This window comes from Oenanthe melanoleuca, chromosome 20 (assembly GCF_029582105.1).
Source record: "Oenanthe melanoleuca isolate GR-GAL-2019-014 chromosome 20, OMel1.0, whole genome shotgun sequence".
Classification (NCBI taxonomy): Eukaryota; Metazoa; Chordata; class Aves; order Passeriformes; family Muscicapidae; genus Oenanthe; species Oenanthe melanoleuca.
Window position 1 is genome coordinate 4,897,344 of NC_079353.1, and position 14,358 is coordinate 4,911,701.

At 51.3% G+C, this 14,358-nt stretch overlaps 1 protein-coding gene across 1 annotated transcript; it reads right to left on the bottom strand.

Moving 5' to 3' along the window:
- Positions 1–465: 465 nt before the first annotated feature.
- Positions 466–12,932, bottom strand: GATA5 (GATA binding protein 5). The gene is made up of 7 exons (XM_056507595.1): positions 12,676–12,932; positions 11,479–12,078; positions 9,206–9,372; positions 3,842–3,967; positions 2,869–2,956; positions 2,259–2,383; positions 466–1,132 (listed from the first exon to the last, which is right to left on the bottom strand). Exons 2-7 carry the CDS (start codon positions 11,996–11,998, stop codon positions 977–979), a joined length of 1,182 nt encoding a protein of 393 aa, XP_056363570.1. The 5' UTR covers positions 11,999–12,078; positions 12,676–12,932; the 3' UTR covers positions 466–976.
- Positions 12,933–14,358: the final 1,426 nt, after the last annotated feature.

Here is a 14,358-nt window from a genome sequence, read left to right on the forward strand (position 1 = left end):
TTCTACTTGGCCTTCATTAAAGTAATTAAAAAGCAATCTGCTCTGCATGGCCGAAAGCTGGAAATCGTCCACTCAAAACATCCCCAAAACTGGATTCAAACAATTACACCTCCAACACACCCCATATTTTTCAGTCCCTCAAGCCTTTCTTTTAAGTTTTGGAGGACTAACTTCTGATTTTCTAATGCTCACACTTGGCAACATCAAAACCAATCAGGAAATACAAAAGAAAAACCCAGTATTTTAGTATTCTTTTATTATTGGGAGGTTTTGACCATTTTTGTCATGTCGTTTGCCTAAAATAATAATAAAAACCTCTTTGTTTGGAGCTGGAAAAGGAAGAGCAGCGTGTTTATTTCATGTATGACTCATCAGCTCAGTGTTGATACGCAAAATGCTTCAGAAGCTAACACTCTATAGAGATGATCGTTTTTAATATAAAACAGTAAATGTTTAAAACAACCATTCTTTTTTTTTTTTTTTCTCTTTTCTTCCTGTTGTGGCCAATAAAACATAAGGCAGGCCACGTAGCTTACATTTTAATAAAATTAAGTTATTTGGTGCCACGTTATTACAGTCTTTTATTGGAAAGTGGAATAAATTGCACACAGTGGAGTCATAGGAGGGAGAAATCACTGCGAATAAACATAGATTCTGGGATGCATTTATTTGCTGGTTTCATCTCAGAGGAGGAAGGCTTTCCCCAGGAAAACGGAGGTGGCCCCGGGGTTCCAGCCTTGGGGAGGCAGCCATGAGTCGCTCTGGGGAAGGATGAGTTTTTTTGGGGGCTGGTGCCACAGTGGGGTCACCCAGCCCCATCCAGCTGGTATTTTGCAGGGGCATCCTCCAAGAGAAGCCTGTCCTGTGGCTGTGGTTGATGCCCGCAGTCCCGCGGCGCTGGAGCAGCTCATCCTCCTGCCTGCTGGACAGCCAAAAACCATTGGTCCCGAGGCTTCCTGCTGCAGGCTGGGGGTTCCTAGGCCAGTGCCAGGGCACACCAGGAGTCCTGCCGGAGGGGCACGCTCAGCCCGGGCTGGGGGGCCATGCTGCCGGGGGAGAAGCTGTAATCCTCGGGCTCGAACTTGAACTCGCCGTGGCCGCTGGCCAGCGCCTCGTCCGACTGGCTCTGTGCCTGCCCAGGGGGACACAGGGTGTTAGGGAGCACCATTAACCACTGCCATGGTGCAGGGCTGGGGCTGGGATGGCTGTGAACAGGGGGGGTTATCCCTGGTGTTACAGCTCCCTTCAGAGCAGGAGGGGTGCTGCACCCTCTGCAAGGGACCAGACAAAGAGGAGGCATCTTTGGTGAAATGCAGAAAGATCTGCATTTATTCATTGATTAACCATGACCACTTTGGAGATCTTTAGGTGTGTGTCGAATTTTTCAGAGCACAGCACAAACCAGATTTCTTGGCTTTAAGTAAAAAAAACCCGATCCCACGTGCTCTAACCAGTGCTGCACCAGGCCCTCGGGTGCTGGGGCCGAGCTTCCCTTCCATACACACACGTCCAGCTCAGGAAGGGCTTAGACTCAGCATAAAGCAGTATGGAGATCTTTAGGTGTGTGTCTGTATTTTCAGAGCACAGCACAAACCAGATTTCTTGGTTTCAAACAAAAAACATCCTATCCCACGTGGTTTAACCAGTGCTGCACCAGGCCCTCGGGTGCTGGGGCCGAGCTTCCCTTCCATACACACATGCCCAGCTCAGGAAGGGCTTAGACTCAGCATAAAGACAGTGTTGGGCCACAAAATGTTGATGTGTGGGTTGATTTAGAGCCTTCTTCTTCCTATATCAAGGTGAAATAGCAACCAGCCCCCAAGAAAGGCTGGGGACAGAAGTGTGGCCTCTGACAGCATCACAGCTCTGTGGTCACTGAGCACCTCAGGGCTACCAGGGGCAGATAACACAAGCCCAGGGAGCCTTTTTTGGGAGCTACAGAGGATTCGCCCTGGGCTGATCTCATCAGCTCAACAATGTTGTGTTTCATGGCAGGAGATGGGAATTAAACTCAGCACTGAAGCCAGAGAACACCCTGATCTCCCCTGCAGCATGAAAGATCCCATGGGAAGCCAACAGGATGGAGACTTTTCTCACCCACAGCACCTTGGCTCGTGCTCCCTGCTTTCCTCAGCCTGAGGGAGTCCACCCAGAGCAATGAGTTAATTGCTTCAGCTCATCAAGGAACTCAGGGCTGTGGCCATGGAGGGGTGTGGATCACCCCCCAGCAGGAGATGGCTCTGGGCCCTGTCCCTTACCTGGGACACTGACACCATGGCTTGTCCAGGGTACTGGGAGGTTGTGCTGGGCTCTGACTTTAAAGTGACCGTGCTGTCTGAGTTGGTAATGGAAGAAGGGGAGTTGGTGGCCGAAGTCGTGGATCCTGGAAGACAATTGGTGGAGGGAAGTGAAGCAATGTGGGTGCAAATCTGCTCTCAAAGAAATTCATATTTTAACAGCAAACACCTCACAGAATGATTCTGCTCTTTTCTTTCTACCACATCTGTGTCAGAAATTTTTTTTTTTTTTGTATTAGGCTGTCAAGGTGCTGATGGAGGAGGAGCAACCCTTTCACAATCTGGCAGGTTTTTTTCCCATTAGTCAATTTAGCCCAAATTTCCTCAAATGTGAACACTGGAGCCAGGTGCCACCAGCCCAGAGGAACTTCACATGAATATGACAGCACTGAGATTTCCCACTGAGCATTTTCCTATCACATGAGGTCTATGCAGAAACACAGGCCTCAGATTGAAAGCAATCATCAAGTAAAAATTCTCATTATTTTCTAACTATCGTAATTTCCTGCAGAAGAAGAAACATTGTGAACTGTGCTCCAAGACCCCAGGATGGACCATAACAGCACTGTACCTGTTGAGGCTTTGCCTTTGGTAATGTTTTTAGGCTTCCTTTTCCTCGTCTGGATGCTTTCCTTTTTCATGGCCAGAGGTCGTGGTACCTTGACATTCAAAAAGTTTGGAATTGTTAATATTGCATTTTATTCAGCTCTTTCTCACACATATTGCTCTTCCATTTCTGTGCTGTAGCTCATGCAAAGCACCTAAAGTCCTTGTCCTTCACTAAGAGCTATTTTTCTCTGCATCAGGCCTTGGCTAGAAGATATAAAAGGCTAACAGCTAAGGCTTTCCCACAAATTTTGTTTTTTTCCTTTATTTCCTATTTTTCTTTTCCTGATTTATTAGTGACCTTTGTGATGGGGCCCTATAAAATTACACTGGCAGACTGAGAGCCTGCAGGGCTCAGAGGGAATGGACATGGGGTAAAGAGGCTTCAGCCTCCATGGAGGGATGGAATCTCCTCTTTGGCTGGTGGACATGTCACCAACAGCTCCCATCCTCTGAGGGTAAATGTTATCAGCCAGCCTCCATGGGGGCTCCTCAGCCTCCTTCACCCATTCTTGACTAGGACATAAAGAAATATGCTCCTTATCTCAGTCTGGGTTCTGGGTTTTCAGCCTCCAGCTGCTGGAGCCTGGTAAGCTTTCATTTCATGGAATCCTGGGATGGTTTGGGTTGGAAGGAATCTTAAGATCATGTAGCTCCAGCTCCTCTGCCATAGGCAGGGGCACCTTCCACTATCCCAATGTGATCCAATGCCCATCCAGCCTGGCCTGGAACACTTCCAGGGATGGAGCATTCACATCTCTGGGCCAGCTGAGAGCACCCCAGCATTCCAGCCTCACCCTGGAGAACCCCAGTGGACTGAGCTTTTAGCTGCTCAAGGAAATGGGACTGTGGTACAGCTCTTCTGGGTCCAGTCTGGAGGCTGGTGCTTTCTCCTAGAGCTGCTGGGCAGTATCCCAAATCCCAGAGGGTCTGCTCACCCCGTGGAGCTTCATGTACAAGCCGCAGGCGTTGCAGACGGGCTCGCCCTCGGCGTTCCTTCTCCACAGCGTGGTGTTGGTGGTGTGGCAGTTAGTGCAGCACAGGCCAGCACGCCTCGATGAGGACTGAAAAACAAGCAAGCAAACACGTGAGTGCACACACAGCACTGATGGGCTGGGAGGTTTCCTCTCATTTCAAAATGAAATCTCCGAGTACACCGTATTCCCGGAAAATGCGAAATGCGCGCGAGAGCCAAATTCAGATCAAAGAAATGACATCCAAATGAGATCACCCTCATTTGCAAGTGTTTGTTTGGTTTGGGGTTTTAAAATTTGTTTTGGTTTGGAAGGGTTTTTTTTTGGGATGGATAAACCTGGAAAATATCCTTACAAGTAATTTCACAAACTTCCAACAAATCTGCTGGAAGTGTTCAGGACTCAGAGCATAGACGACTTCCCTCCAGGACATCCACTCAGATGGAGAAAGAGATGGAAAATGCCAGCTGGGCTTCAAATGCACAAAAACCCCTCATGCTTTAAGTGAACTCTTCTGTTTTCCTGCACTCAGAACTACCACTAAAGTTAGAAACATCCCAGTTAATCTCTGGGTTAAAACAATTGGAATTAGTTGGCTGAACTGAGCAGAGCCAAACTGAACTGGTCCATGATGAGACCAAGGAGGTTATTCTTCAAGTCTCACAGATAATCTGTTCTTTACAGGCTGTAGAAACACCCTGCAAACATTAATTAATGATGTATTTTGTGAGTGCAGTGATTGTTGGCTCTTAAACAATAATAATTCCAAATGGAGAAGGAAAATATTCTGGCAGAAGCAGCAAACTAATTTCTGACAACTTTCCTCCAAGCCGCTGGAAAATTCACATCTCTCTTTATACAGACTTGTCAGCTCAATAGGCATTTCATTTGAGAGTCTTTTAACACCAGGTATTGAAACTATTTTAATAAAAGACCTCACTAGGTGTAAGATACCCGTGGCATAAGTAATACCTCAGGCTCTCCACATTCAGGTGTCTAAATACATTCTTCAGCCACCAGAAAAATTGCTTTGAATCCACTCAAAGGCAGACAAAATGTGATGGGGGCAATAAAAAACTCCCTGTTTGTTTATTTTTCCATTATTGCTTGATATCCTGACTGAGCAATATAACGAATGAGGTGGGAAGAGGAGGAATAAAAACGAAATGTTTTTACAAGGTTAGCAGTCAAATAAAGATCAACTTTGAATTTCAAGAGGCACAAGTGACATGCCCTAGGTTTGCTTCACTCGTTGCTCAGCAAAGAGGTCTCAGCAACTATTTGCAAATAATGGCATCACTTTGGGAATTATTGAGCTTGCAAGGAGTAACCAGGCAAAAATAACAATACACCAAAGTGTGAGCTGACAAGCCTGGCACAGAGGATGAGACAACAATCTTTGTCCCTGATAAGGGACATGGTGTCACAGCAAGGTCCTGGGGCAGCTACACAGTGGCCTTTAGAGCCTTTCAGCTGCCAGGGCTGTGCTGCTCTTCCCTGCAACCAGGGGACTGGGCTCTGGTGGGAGCAGAGGGAGGTGCTGAGCACCTGAAGGATGCAAGGATTCTGAGGTCCAAATCCTCCTGTGGGTGAATTTGGAGCCATTCAGCCCTGGGATAACTGTGCCAGCTGCAATCTGTCCTTGCCTGCAGATGGGGAAAGACCAGTGCAAAGCCCTTTGGAAAGTCTCAGATTTCTTCTCTCCCTGGCTGTGTGAGGAGGAGCCAGCCTGCAGAGTGACAATGACACCATGCCAGCCCTGCCAGAGCTCTGCCCACCCTGCCAGCATTGCATCACAGCCTGCTCCTGGCTGGGACAGTGACAAATGCCTTCTAGGCATGCTGAATGTCACTCTGCAGGCTGGCTCCTCCTCACACAGCCAGGGAGAGAAGAAACCATCCTACATCACCAATACTACAATTTATACCTCAGAAACCCCAGGAGAACCTGCCCCTGCACCACAACCTGCCTGCTTAGCAAGAAAGAGACAGTCAAGGCTACCACTGCTCACTGAAGGACGAGGGTACAATACATTATTGCTGGTTTCCCAGCAATTCTCTTGAACGAAAATGCATTTCTGCCTGTCTCCACCCCACTGCCTTTGTACCATTCTGACCTTGTCTAGGAAGTTGTTGACTTCAACATTGTGCTCAGTGTTTATTTATACAAATGCACCATACACTCAAACAAAAACTCTTCACAGACCTGGCTTGACAGCCAAGTGCTGCTGATAAGCTCAAGGAATGGTGCCTATTGAATTAACTGCGTGTGAGAGCTGCTTGGAGAGCCCAAAAAAATTCAAAGCCAGCAGGGAAGATCCTTCTGAGGGAGACAAATCTGTCGGGGACTTTGCTTCACCTCCTTTTCAAAAGTGGAAAAGAAACTACTGGGTTTTACTGGGGAAAAAAAGGCACTAAACCCCTAGATTTAATCAGTGCTTCTATGGCCCCATTTCCAACAGGTTCGAGGGCACCTGTGGTTTAATGGAAAGAAGTTAGAGCAAAGAGTGCTGAGATATCTGGGTTCAGCTCCTGAAAGTGGGGAACTAAGAGCCAAAGGCAGCAGTATCCTCTGAGATTTGCCTTTGTTACTATGGCTCTGGGCAATCCTGCACCTTGGAGGATGGTTTCTTTAGTCAAAACTGAGGGGCAGAAGAAAACCAAGGCACAGACCATAAGATGGCTCTAGGATCCTATTAGATTGTCCCAGGGCTCTGATTCATCCCATCCCCACCTCCCCCCATCGTGTCACCAAACTCACTGTACATTGCAAACATTGTAAAAAAGGACAGGTTGAAAAAATTCCTCCTGGGTTGAGGTGGAAAAAATATTCTCTGAGCCAAGTTAGTCCTTCAGCTCTGGGTGGTGTGGGAGCTGCTGAGAACAGAATGGACACTGCATCTGCCCCCCAAGCTCCCCTGTGCAGAGCAGAACCCCTTCTAACATTTGCATCTGCTGTTCAGCTTCACCAGCTGCTCCTGGTTTCAAAAGTGACTTGGATTTTCAGACTTGGTCTAAGATATCATCTTGTGAAATGCACCAAGAAACTTTGGCTAGAAAAGGTGCTGCCTAAAATAAAGGGCTGCCTCCATCCTCCTCTAACACAAACCCTTTCTGCTGAATCCAGACACAGGCTGGAGCAGAGTGGCTCTCTCTGCTGTGTAGAGGATGTTGCCCTTATCTCAAAAAACAAAAAACAAAAAAAAACAAAAAAAACAAAAACAAAAAAAAAAACAAAACAAAAAAAAAAAAAAACAAAAAAAAAAAAAAATGAAATTAAGTGGAAACTACACTACTACTGCTGTGTTCTCTTCTGGGGGACTTTACTTTGTGAAAGCAGAATCAGAATAACTCCCAGTGCAGTGTCTACGTACAGAACAAAGGTCGTAACGTAAAGGACAAAAGAAACCATTTTTCTTTCCTGGGTTTGTATTTCACTGACTATGAAAAGCAATTTCACTGTTCCTACAGCTGCAAGCTGCAGAGTCACTGCATTCACTGCTCTGCTCCCAGAGCTGGGACCCTCTTGCCCATCATCAGTAGATCACACTTCTTCCAAAAGGGCAGAACTTGCAATAAGACATTTCACATCCTTGGGAAAACCCAAGGCTTCAAAATGTTTCATTCCAAAGTCAAAACAGAAAGTCAAAATTGCAGTCCCTATTCTAATCCATAAACCAAAATCCACTAAAGTATTTCAACCCTAGCAAAACACTTCCCTTGGACAGAACGAGCTCGTTCATTTAAGCTTTATCATTGTTGTATTTATTGCCAAAATAATAATGAATATTGGAAGTACTTTGGTAATTCCCAACTATATTTGTTCATCCCTGGAAAACGATCTTAATTCTGCAAACAAGCTTTTTCCATCAGAAAACTTTGTTGAAATGTTTGTTGAAAAATGCCTGATGTGCTACAGATGAGGCTCAGGCAGGGTGCAGGCAATGGACGGCTGCCTCTATTCCCGTGAAATAAAATATGGAATAGCAGCAAGATGTCTCCAATTCCCTAAGGAAAAGCTGCTCAAAAATCCCCTAGAAATTCATCCAGTGACACATTTGGATGCCAGTCTGAAATGCAGGGTTAGATTTGTACTGGTTTGCACCTCTCTCTACGCACGGGTCCTGTTTGCTCTGAAGAAATCAGCAGTGTAAAGCTGAGATTTGTGGCACAGCAGCGACTGGGGGTTCAGATTTAAGATCATCACATTTAAGGAGACAGAGATTTTGGAGACAGGCAAATCCTGTTGGATAATGCTGAATGTTTCACACAAATGCCTTGATTTTAATGTGATGAACAAAAAACAGGGGGATTTTCCACGGAGCTACTACCCATTTCATTTTGCAAATCCAGAGCTACATTTCCAAGGGTCAGAATCAGAATGGAACATCTTGCTCAACCTCAACTTTTTTTCTCTTTTCCTGACTGGTTTTCATACACAGGAATTTTGGGTTATTGCTAATAATTTGTTTTGCAATACAAAAAATTAACTGCAGGAATACACCCCTAGTGAAAGCCCAAGGAGTTCCCAGCTGTTCCCCAGCACAGCTCCAACAAACATCCTGTTTGTAATGACAGCATCTGACGACAAGCTCGAAAACCAAAACTGTTACCACCAAATTTAAACATCCCAAAGCGGCTCCAGAAAAAAAAAAGAATAAAAGGATGTGCCTTTCCTCTCTCACCATGGGATCCCATTTGGAGGAAGCCCAATATTGCATTGACAGAAGGAATTAATGCTTTAACCAGCAGGGAAAGTGGGAATTGCCAAACCCCAAGTTTTCCCCTTAGGCAGGAGGGTGAAGGCAGCAGGGAGCAGGGCCCCATCCTGCTCCCACTGTGAGCAGCCACAAACACAGCTCAGGACCAGCCCTGCCTCCTGTTCAACTGCTCTGCCTAGACCGTGTCTGTCTGCATAGGGAATTAGGAAATAATAATAATAATAATAATAATAATAATAATACAATACAAAGCACCCACTGTAGGAACAGAGCCAGGGAAAGCCCACAGGTCCCAACCACAAGCAAGAGTGATTATTCCTGCTGGACTGTGCTGCAGCCCTGGGACCCCTCCAGTCCCGTCAGCCCTGTCTCCACAGCCCACCATTCATACCAGAACAGAAAACTGACTTCATCCCATTCTCCCTGACCCCAGCCAGTTCTGTGCTGCAACAAGGGTGTCCTGGCATTTAATCTGCGGGAGGACAGGGGGTCAAACAGACCCTGACACAAATACAGAGACCCCAACAGCCACAGTGACAGCCCCCCAGCCCTGCCCTCCTGCCAGCCCGGGTGGAGCAGGGGATCCCGGCGGGGCTTCCCTCTCTTACCAGCCTCTTCTGCGGCTTGAGCGGCCGGTTGATGCCGTTCATTTTGTGGTAGAGCCCGCAGGCGTTGCACAGGTAGTGCCCGGTGCCGTCCTTCCTCCAGAGCGGGGTGGACATGGCTCCGCAGTTCACGCATTCCCGGCCGTCCCCGGGGAACTCCTCCAGGTACTCTGGAATAAACACCGCGGCCTGAGGGTCAGGAGCCATCCCCAGCACACGGGAATGTCCCCGCGGACCCAGCGGGAGAGGGTCCGCAATCCTCTGTGCCCCAATCCTGGGGGAGATCCCCTTCCGGAGAGGGTTTACCTCCACACTAAAAGTGCGATCCAAATCCCTTTATTTCCTCCACACCTTAATATTTTAATATTTTGTTCGAAGACCGCCTATTCCCCCTTCTCTTCCCCAAACGAAGGGCTGAACAAGGCTGGGGTCTCCCCTGCGATGGGGAGGCGCAGGGTAACCAGCGGGAGAGTGAGATATTATCCCGCGGTGCAAAAAATAAATGGAAAGAGGGCAAAATGGGGCGATTTTCCTGATTTTCACCACGGCCCGGCCGGGGAAGGCTGTGAGCTGCCCGCCGAGAGATGCCGGGCTGGCCCCGTGGCAATCCCGGGGGAGCATCACCGGCCGCACGCGGCCCCAATTCCTGCTACAGAGGCTCTTCCTCACTTTTTCTGTCCCAGCGAAAAAAAATTTAAAATTCCAGGGAAAGAGCCGCGGAGCACCGTCCGCTGTCCATCCCTGCCCCGAGCACGGCTCAGCGGCAAACGGGCAGCCTGCAGAGAAACCGGGGCACCCCTCGATCGAGAGTCGGTCTTTTCCCTCCTACCGCTATTTTCTCTCTTTTTTAAAATAACTTATTCTTCTTGTTGTTTTCATACGAGGAAAAATATATTTAAAATTATTATTTTTTTAAAATGTTCGATCGGATTAATAATGATGCAAATGAAAGAAAAAGGAAAGAGAGCAAGACTTTAAAAGGGAGAAATGGAAAATAGAAATAAAATGTAAAGAGAAAAAGTAAAGAAAATATTGCAGTAATTCACTGAATTGGGGTAAAAAAAAAGAAAAAAAAATGGACGGCGTGGGGGAAGAAAGAATAGTTTAGGCTACTTAAGAGAGTTTACACTATCCAAGAGCAAAAATAAACGGCAGAGAGGACGGCAGCAGCTATCCTGGATCCTAAAGCACCGAATTCAAAGTGCAGAAAATATTTCTGAGGCATCACTTCCCTTAGCAGGACGATCCTTTCCCGCACAATGCGAAGGACTTTCACAAAGAGAAAACCCTGGAAAGAATCCGCTGCCCAGCACCTCCAACGTGGGAGGAAAAGCCGAGCCGGGAGAGAGCTCGGTGTGGAGGGGGCTGCTTCCCTGCTGCAGCTTTGTTCTTGGGGTGAAGATAAGATAATTCGGTTCACCGCAGTAAAGATGATAACGCGGCTGAGATCTTGAAGTGGCTCTTAAAGGACTTTGCAAACCACAGCCGGGGGAGGCTGGTGGAGTGCCCCTGGGGCTATAAACCCCGCGCACCAAGAGTCCTGTTAAATCAAGCCCAAAACTTTATTTGCTCAGAGCTTGGTTTAAAGGGACTCTCGGAATGGGTGCAAAGGAATTGAAGTTTATTGTTCAACGCCTGAGCGCCTTTCGGTGGCTCCCCAAAGGCCGCAGAGCAATGCAGCTGCGGACCTGTTTGGGCGAAGGCAAATGAGGAGACCGAGAGTCTGTTCAAATATAAACTAATTTACCACAATAAATTACTTAAAAGGGAGGGAGCTATAAATCTGCCCCGCTAATTTAAACACAAGGGTAAGTATTGAAGCACAGGCACAAAGTCGATATTGTGGGAAGGAGATACCGCGGGGGTGGTGGTGGGAAGGGGAAGGGGTTGAACGGCCTCTGCTTCCCTGTCCTCCGGGGGAATTGCTCTGCTTTGAAACGTGGTCTTTGCCCTTCTTGTCACACTCGCACCCCCTCCTTTATCCCACCTCTGCCCAGGGTCAGCCGCACACAGCCCGTTCCCGGCCCATCTCCCCATCCCTGGATAAAATCATCCTCTCCTCTCCCGCCGGGGATGCCAGCGGGACAGCTCATCCCGAGGCCGGGCGGGCCACCGACACGCAGAGGAGATGGAATGTGGGATTGGGATGGGATGTGGGATTGGGATGGAGTGTGGGATCGGGATGGGATACGGGATTGGGATGAGGTGTGGGATGGGGATGGGGATGGCTCCCACCCGGCTCCCCGAGACGTCGCTGAAGGGTTGCGCCGACCTACCGAAAGTGGACCTGCGGCCGGGCAGGGCCGCCTGCCTCGTCTGCAGGCTGTGCAGCACGCTGCTCTCAAAGTGTCCGGCCGTCCAGGAAGGCGGTATCTCGGGGGTCACGTAGGCGGGGTAGGGGCTGGAGTAGGACCCGTTAACGGAGCGCACCAAGGCGTTGCCGTACTGCTCCCGGCCCCCGCCGCCCAGCAGCAGGGGCCCCTGGTAGGCGCCGTCGCGGCCCGAGGGGCTGCTGCCCGAGGGGCTGTGCGAGTACGAGAAGCCCGACGGCGGGTGGGGGCTGCCCGCGTTGAAAGCCGCGGCCTCGCCGCCGCTCTGCCCCCAGCCCGGGGGGTTGCCGAGGTGGCTCTGGTGCGGCTCGCAGCCTTGCAGGTAGGGCAGCGTCTGCAGGACGGAGGGCACCCGGGTGGTGGGCACGTAGACGGGCGAGCCGGCCGACGAGTGGAGGAAGTTGCTGGAGTCGTGGGAATAAGCCGACTGGCCATGGTTGGGGGTGAGGGCCAGACCCTGATACATGTTCCGTCCTCGGCGGCGGCGGCTGCTCAGGGCCCGGCCGGCTGCGGCCCCGCGGTGCCGAGGGGCTCACTCACAGGAACCTGCAGGGAGAAGCGAAGCAGCGGTGAGACCCCGCACACACCGGCCGCCCGACGGCCTTTCCCCCGCCGAAAACGCCTCTTCCCTGCCTCAAGCAGGGGCTGAAATTTGTAAATTTTTTTTCCTTTTGTTTTGTTTTCCTTTAAACTTTCCTCTGAGCCACGGCGGGAATTAACCTCCTTGGAAAGAGCAGTGACCCCCTCCGGCACCTTCCCCTTCCCCGCTGCCCGCCTGGGCACCTCCGACGGGCCGGAAAAACACTCCAACAATTAAATTTTTTTTCCCAATAGTATTTCCCTTCCCGTCCTATTTTTTTTTTTTTTTTCCCCAAACCCAGGGCCTGGAGCGCAGCTCGGGGCCCTGTTGGCGAGGACGCGGCTAGCTGCGGCCCCTCGGGTTCCCTGCGGGAGCGGGGTCCCGACGGATCTGGGAAGAGATCCAGGATCGGGAGCATCCCTGGTGTCCCCCAGCGCTGCCGCTTTCCTGTTAAAAAGCGCAGTAACCCTCGGGCAGGCCTCTCCGTGCGGACGGAGGGCTGCAGCCGCCCAACCCCGCAAGAGCATCCCGCCCTGGCCCGCTCCTCCCGCACAGGTACTCACATGGCAGCGTGCCGGGAGCGGAGCCGGGCATGGCCGTGGGGGCATGGAGCTGTGCTCAGACCATCCAGGGAAATTCCAGGAAAATAAAAATAATAATTAAAAAAAAATGAAGTTCACGGAGGAGGCAGAAGAAAAAAAAAAAAAAATCGAACCAGCAGGACGCCCTGGAAGAGAGGGGCTGCCCTCTCTCGGTGTCCCCCTTGTCGCCTCCCCGTGTCCCGTGGGTGCGTCCCTGGCTGCGCCCGGCGGGGAAGTGGCGGCTGTGGCTCCAGCTGCGGCTCTTTACGGCGGCCCCGGTGCGGGCCGCCCACGTGACGGCCGGTGGGGCAGCCCCGGTCCCGGTCCCGGCCGGGATTGGGCGCTCCCGGCAGGGGGGGACGGGACAATCCCGCCGGCTCCGCTCCCGGCGGGGGGGACGCGCCCGCAGCCTGCCCCCGGCGCGGGGCCGGGCGGAGCGGGGGCAGATGCGGCCCCGGAGCGCCCCGCACCGCCGGGCCCGCTGCGGGTTGGAGGGTCCGCCCGCCCCCGGGGAGCGCCGGGGGGTGGCTCCCTCCTTTGGGACCCCGCTGCGTTTGTGGGGTTCGCTCCCACACCCCCAGCTGGAGGTGATGCCCCCCCGCCCCGGGCCGCCAGGAGATGCTGGGGAACACACCGAAAACTTCCCGGCGGGGATCTGCTAGCCGAGGATAAGAGCGGGTGATTTTCTGCTCCGTTCTGTTTCGACATAAACCGCATCCTTACGGGGAAGGGGGGTCTCAGCCTGCCCCCGGCCCGCCCGGACTTTCTCAGGCGGCCCCCGGCCCCGCCGAGGAGCGGCGATGCTCGCAGCCTGCCCGTGCCCGGCTCAGCGCGGCTCTGCCGCGTTCGGAGAGCAGCTCACCGTCCCGTCGGGGCTGCCCCGCTCCCCGGTGCTCTGCTCTTCCCCGGGGGAAGCAGCCGAGGGGAAGGTCCTCCCCCTGCAGCCCCCCGGCCGAGTCGCTCTGGCCTGGCGACGGCGACAAAAAAATCTGTCCCAGTTGTTCCCCGTCGGCGCGAGCCGGGAAGGGACTTCAGAGGGGAAGGAGCTCTTAGACCCAGCAGCCCGCTTACCCCGGGTAATTCAGCCGATTTAACTCTCCTCCGGTACTGGCTAGCGAGGAAATAATTCCATCATTACCGGGATTGTTCCCCGGAATTATTGCGCTTTTGCACAAAGTCGCTGCGCCTCTATCTCCTCCCTAGAGAAACGGGGAAAAACCCTGGGCGAATCTCGCCCGCCGCTCGCTCCATCCCCGGGCAGACAGAATTTTGTCACCCTCAGGCCTTTACCGACTGGATGGGGCCCCTCTCGGCCCGGGAGCGCTCCGGTAACGCGGCCCGGCGCTGCCCGCCCGTGCGCCCGGGGGAGCCCGTCCAGCCTCGCCTCCGCAGGGAGCAGCGCTGCGGGAAGGGTGGGAAATTTCAGCTCCAAAATAAACTGGTGCAGGAATGCCAGCTATTTCCCTCGGAATAATGCAACGCAACTGGCTGGAGATGTATTTATTTGCTCGCGAAAGCGGCCGTTTACGGCTCGCAGGGTATCCCTGTGCCCGCAGAGCAAAAATAAAAAACAAAACCAAAACAACTAATTCCTCCCAAACAAACAAAGAAAAAACACAACAAAACAAAACAAATCTCAACAAATAAGAGACAAAAATTAGGGGG

Excerpts from the sequence above, each read along its gene's own strand:
- GATA5 (XM_056507595.1), bottom strand. The coding sequence starts at position 11,998 with ATGTATCAGGGTCTGGCCCTCACCCCCAACCATGGCCAGTCGGCTTAT. Across the intron at positions 9,373-11,478 it reads CGGCCGCAGGTCCACTTTCG|AGTACCTGGAGGAGTTCCCC; the intron begins GTAGGTCGGCGC and ends TGTTTATTCCAG. Across the intron at positions 2,384-2,868 it reads CAAAGGCAAAGCCTCAACAG|GATCCACGACTTCGGCCACC; the intron begins GTACAGTGCTGT and ends ATTGTCTTCCAG.